General features: G+C 34.9%; 1 protein-coding gene and 1 pseudogene across 1 annotated transcript; one reads left to right on the forward strand and one right to left on the reverse strand.

Moving 5' to 3' along the window:
- On the forward strand, nt 1-3766 carry LOC133201410 (uncharacterized; annotated as a pseudogene).
- A 1014-nt stretch (nt 3767-4780) lies between these two features.
- On the reverse strand, nt 4781-5396 carry LOC133201497 (P2X purinoceptor 7-like). The gene is made up of 2 exons (XM_061337294.1): nt 5172-5396; nt 4781-5048 (listed from the first exon to the last, which is right to left on the reverse strand). Exons 1-2 carry the CDS (start codon nt 5394-5396, stop codon nt 4839-4841), a joined length of 435 nt encoding a protein of 144 aa, XP_061193278.1. The 3' UTR covers nt 4781-4838.
- Nucleotides 5397-5838: the final 442 nt, after the last annotated feature.

Consider the following 5838-nt stretch of genomic DNA (forward strand, 5'->3'; position numbering starts at 1 on the left):
ATGTCTGGCATTGAGAAAATTGCAAAACCTACAGGTCCAAGGACTAAGAGCTTTAAGCCATTTTCAGACAGTTTTGTGGATCCTTTTAGGTTTGACAACATTGCTCTTTTGTCACACATATTAAAATGTTTTTTTCTAAGGCCAACAATAAAAATTAATTTGTTTGATGTACTCCGACAGACCCGTCATAATTGCCCTTACCCAATCTTTTTTCCTCCAGTACTATAAATTTTAATTTTTTTGGGGGGGGAGGGGGGGATTCAAGGGAAATAGACATTGTTTCATTTTAAAGCAGGGGTTGAAATTTTCCTGGAAAACCCACTAGCCCAGGGGCTACTGATCAGTGAAAAATTACTAACCCAAACCTCAAACTACTAGTAACTAGCCCAAAATTTTTTTTATGCAAAATGAAAACATAAGTTAAATTAAAGTTTCAAATGCTGTGGTGACAGAAGCAAATTAAACTACAATGTAGTTCTTATTCAAAAGAAACGAGTCTACATAGATAAGCAAAAGTAAACTGATGAGAATTTTTTTTCCCTTCTGCTAGTCCGACGGACTATCGTTACATTTAAATTAGCTAGCCCGAGTCTTAAATTGACTAGCCCCGGGCGTCGGGCTACCGTATATTTCAACCCCTGTAAAGGTTTATAATTCTCTAAGATACCTTTTTGAAATAGCATTTTTATAGCAATAAATATTAAATCTGTCTTATCCGGTGTATCATGAAATCGTCAATAAATCTTAAGTGTATGCTTTTTATGACAGTAATCGATGTTAGCTATAGATACTGCAAAAAAAAAGAAAGAAAGAAAGAAAGAAAAAGAAAGAAACAAACAAACAAAACCACAAAAAAAAACCCACCGACATACGTACCCACCTTGAAAAAATGTAAGTCGGAGTACATAAAAAAATTTATTATTATTATTAGTGATGGCCTAAATACGTCATGTATTGTTTTAGCATGGATGATTTTGATATATGCATTTTTATTAGATTGACAATGAGTGCCTCTGAACTGACATGCGAAGAAAATGACTCTTCTGATGATGAAGAGTATGAGCCAAGTTTCCACCTGTCTTTAAAGTAATTTTTATTATAATTATTATTTACTAAGTAATATAAAATTTAATTAAAAGAGGTTTAATATGTTTAATCATTGTAAATATTTCAGATAGATGAAACATACTAATGGGGAAAATTATTGCTAATTGGTTCATTTAACTGTAATAACATAAATTTTAAATTTTTTTTTTATTCTCTCTATAGACTTGACCATGGTGTGACGTTAGATGAGTCGGATTCAGAGGAGATTGAGGACGATGAAGAAAAATTTGTAGAACATGCTGAGTATGGTTGTCTACCAGTTATACGCAACAATGATGAAATCGAACAACTGGTCCACGATTGTCCAGCCATGGTTTACATTAATCAGCTGATTACCTTGGCAGAAACAGGAGTCCCTAAGATTTGTAGGGTGAAAGGATGTGAAGCTCAAGTTCACATTTCATCAGAAGTAGTCTCTTCAGCTGTGTACCTGAGATGGGTAATCAACTTCAGTATGATTTTAAAAGAATCATAATAATATAATACATATTGTGACAAGGCATCATTCACCTTTTTTTTTGAAATACAAAGGCACTTATTAAATTTCTGTTCCAGGTCTGCACAAACAATCATGAGGCACACAGATGGTGTTCGCAACCTCTTCTTAATAGACGTGTTCACAGTGGGGATGTTTTACTCTCAGCAGCTTTACTGGCTTCAGGAAATAATTTTCAAAAGATTTCTCTGTTTTTTAAGTTCCTGAAGCTCCCCATTCTGTCTGTCTCATCATTTATAAAGATACAAAGAACCTATGTCACTCCAACAATTGAAGAAATTTGGAAAAAGCATCAGAATGAAATTCTAGAAGAATTCAGAGGAAATGATGTTGTTGTTCTTGGTGAGTACAATATCAATTCAATCAAATGCTTGTATTGTTTGTTTTGTCAAGAAGAGGATATGTTAAAATTTTCTTTTATTTTAATTATTTGTTTCTTTTGTTTGTTTGCTTAGGCGATGGTCGTATGGACAGTCCAGGTCACTCTGCACAGTACTGTACGTACACATTTATGGAAAATGAAACCCACAAGATACTGTGCTTAGTGACCATGGACAAGAGAATGACAGGAAGAAAAAGTGCAATCCTTGAAAAGGCGTGTTTTCAGAAGGGCCTGCAGTTTCTCCTTGAAAAAGAAATAAATGTGGTGGAAGTGGTGACAGATGCACATGTGCAGATTGAAGCTTTAATGAGTATGTGTCTTTGTATATTTCTTATTTCTTTGTTGTTGTTGTTTTTTTTTTTAGCTTAAATCTGTAATTAGGATTTTCCTGATTTTTCTTTAGGGATAAATATATAAATTAGATTTACTGTAGCTATCATCATTTTTTATAACAGAAAAAGATTACCCAGAAATAAAGCATTCATTCGACATCTGGCATGGGTCAAAAAACCTTGGGAAAAAACTAATAAAGGTTAGACAATTTAAGATTTTTATTTTGAGAACATTTTCAAAATTTGGAATAATGCTAAATGAGTAAACTGAATTTTGAACACTATTTTCAGGCTGGACAAGAAAAATAAAAAAAAAAACAATATTACAGTGGACAAGAGAGATAGTAAACCATTTTTGGTTTTGTTCCTCTGTAGCAAATACAGAAGAAGAGTTTATTGTAAGTTTGAACTGTAAACAGAAAAACCACTTGATTCAGTTTGTGTTAATAGAGAGTGAAAATTTTTTTTTTTAGACTGTTCTTTTTTTCAGGGCATTTGGTTTGGAGTCATACATCATGTTGTGAATGAGCATGAATGGATTTTGCCATACAGAGCAGGAGCAAAAAGTTCATGCCAGCATGGTCCATTAGCAGAGGAAAGGAACAAAGATTGGCTTGAGGCAGGATCCCCAGCACATGTTGCCGTGCGTGAAATTGTCAGGGACAAAAGACTAATAAAGAAGATTCCTTACTACCTTAATTGCCGGTATACACAAAATTGATTGCAGACACATTTCTACAGATATTTTCTATATATGCATATCCAATTATAATGTTTCCATTAGAAAATGAAAACACAAATGTGATATATATAATGGATTTCTTAAATGTTAGATTAAAACTTTTCAAGAAGATTTCACCATGTATATAGTTTAGTGATTTTTTTATTTTATTTTTTTTTTACAGAAGTACAGCCGCTTTGGAGAACTTTCAAAACCTTATTTTGAAGTACGCATCAAAGCGCCATTCTTACACACCTCCAGTGTACAGAGCTAGAAACCTTGTTGCTGCACTGGACCACAATGCAAATTGTGATAGAGAAGCTGCCAAAAGAAAAGATGGATCACTAAGGTTTCTTTTTGTCTCATTCATTTATTTTATAAGTTAAAATCTACAATATACCATTGTAAATCATTTTGCTGACTAGGTTGGAATGCATTATGAAATACATTGAATCTTGTACTTTAGGCACCAGCGGTACTACAGCAAAAAAAGTGGAAGATGGTCCGCCTACCCAGTAAGAGAAGAAAAACAATATCCATATGCAACTGACATCATGAAACTGTGTCTTCAGAACAGGATTTTTGACCCTATTGGTATGAACAGGCCAGTTGTCCTTGATGTGGAGGATCCACGACGTGTGTCCGAGACCCTAGCTCCTGTTGCTCCACCGCCAACTGAATCTCTGGTGGCAGAGAAGAAATCTCGATTTCTCCTTGAGAGCATTTAATTAGTCAGATCATGAAAAGGGACATGTCTCTGATCTTGTTTAATATTGCAATATTGAACATTTTACCTGTAACAACAAGAAGTCGGTGAGCGAATGCTTACTAGTAAACCCCCCGCTCTGATGTGAATATACACTCTCATGTTGACATCAAATTCATACAAAAATGAATCCCACGTTGCACCATATGGCATGCCTAAACAAAGATTGTGCTAAAATTTCAAGCATTTGCGCTGAATAGTTGATGAGAAAACTGCGACGGAAATTTGGTACATACAGACACATGGATTAACAGGAAGTTGACATCGGATTCAAACAAACATGAATCCACCATATGGCATGCCTAAACAAAGATTGTGCTAAAACTTCAAGCATCTGTGATAAGTAGTTGCTGAGAAAACTGCGACAAAAAATTTGTTACGGACAGACGCACGGATAAAGAGGAAGTTGACATCGGATTCAAATAAAAATGAATCCCACCATATGGCAAACCTAAACAAAGATTGTGCTAAAATTTCAAGCATCTGTGTTGAGTAATTGCCGAGAAAACTGCAAAAAAAAATTATGGACAGACACGGACACACAGACATACACACAAGGGTAAAACAGTATACCCCCCACTCCTTTGGAGCGGGGTATAACTATGATATTGCAATCTTGTTACTTCTATTTAATTCAAAATTATGCAAGCTACTTACAACAAGGATGGTGTTGCAATCGAAAAACTTTTTAGATTTATGATATGCAATTTTCTGAACTGCTTGGATACTTTGAACATTTATGTTATTGCAGAATTTTGTAAATTTGTAAATAATTCCTTTAACTTTGACACCCAAGTAACTCATCAATAGGTGTTTGATACAGTCTTTTAAATATGACATTGCATGTTTTGCTTCTTTTGTTTTTTTTTTCACATTGATGAATGAAAATGATACTTTGTATTTCAAAGATTTATTCAATGTTTAATTAACCTTATAATTATATAAAAACAGCAATATATGAAAATCAAATGTTGTTTTTATCAATCTAAGACTCCTTCTATGTATCCCACATATTGACCAGAAGGTTCAGGATATTAGTCTCGAATTTTCCATATGCAGCAGCTGGGAATGACCTTTTGGTTTCCAGCTCCAAGACGGCCATGCATCCACATAACATATTGTCTGTAAGCTGTATGCCGATGAGCTCTGTTGTAGTTGTCATCTCTAGGTTCTGCCAAAGCATCATTCCTAAATCTCATGGCAACTTCCAGAACCAATTCATCTAGCACTATGGTATAGAAATCCTATACATAATAGACATTACACTGCAGTTTAGTACATGAAATGACTGTTTATCTTCACCTTTTTTCATATCTAGTTGGTGTATAATAATATTTTGATCAGAATTTGAAAAAATGAAAACTTACAGCTAATTTTGTGTGACAGTTCTGGGGTATTTTTCCACAGCACAGTTTTTCCCTCTCGGTAGGCATCTCCCTACAGTTATTGCAAGAGCACCAGTCTGGAACCGCAGGGCTACTCCCTGGTGTTGGATCACCATTATCATTTGCAGTTTTCAGGACATCCATCAATAACGAAGGCTGTTTCTTGCAGACTAACTTGAGAGTTTCCTGTAGTGCAGCCAAGTCCATATTGGAAATACATTCCTGAAATTGAAGTGCTTGTTTTAAAAGAATTTTATTGATATTTAAAGCTGGCTGAAATATGAACTTTATATATTTCAATTGATATAGACATTGATATAGACATTTTATAATATATAAATATTAATATATATGTATATATACTTCAAGCTCAGATTGTCATTCCCGTCGAGCTTGTGATGCCATTTCCAGTCTATTCAATCCAGCTGGCTGCATGCGCTGTCGTCCTCTGCACCTACCACGTCCGCGACCTCTCAAGACCTAAAATCATAAACAACACTTCATTTGTTTTTTATGTTTTATTGGGGGGGGGGGGGGTAGGGGAGGAGTAGATCAGTAGCTTTAAACTGTCACACTTTTTTTTTGGGGGGGGGGGGTTAAAGAGTTTAAATAATTTGCTCCTACCCCAGTAGCTCTAGGCTGTCTGCCT

This window comes from Saccostrea echinata, unplaced genomic scaffold (genome assembly GCF_033153115.1).
Source record: "Saccostrea echinata isolate AGI-Se365-2 ecotype Australia unplaced genomic scaffold, CSIRO_AGI_Sech_v1 ptg000044l, whole genome shotgun sequence".
NCBI lineage: Eukaryota > Metazoa > Mollusca > Bivalvia > Ostreida > Ostreidae > Saccostrea > Saccostrea echinata.

What these genes read in the sequence shown, in the direction of transcription:
- LOC133201497 (XM_061337294.1), bottom strand. Translation starts at nt 5,396, where the DNA reads ATGGACTTGGCTGCACTACAGGAAACTCTCAAGTTAGTCTGCAAGAAA. An exon ending in ACTGTCACACAAAATTAGCT is followed by an intron (nt 5,049 to 5,171) that starts GTAAGTTTTCAT and finishes TATTATGTATAG; the next exon opens with GATTTCTATACCATAGTGCT.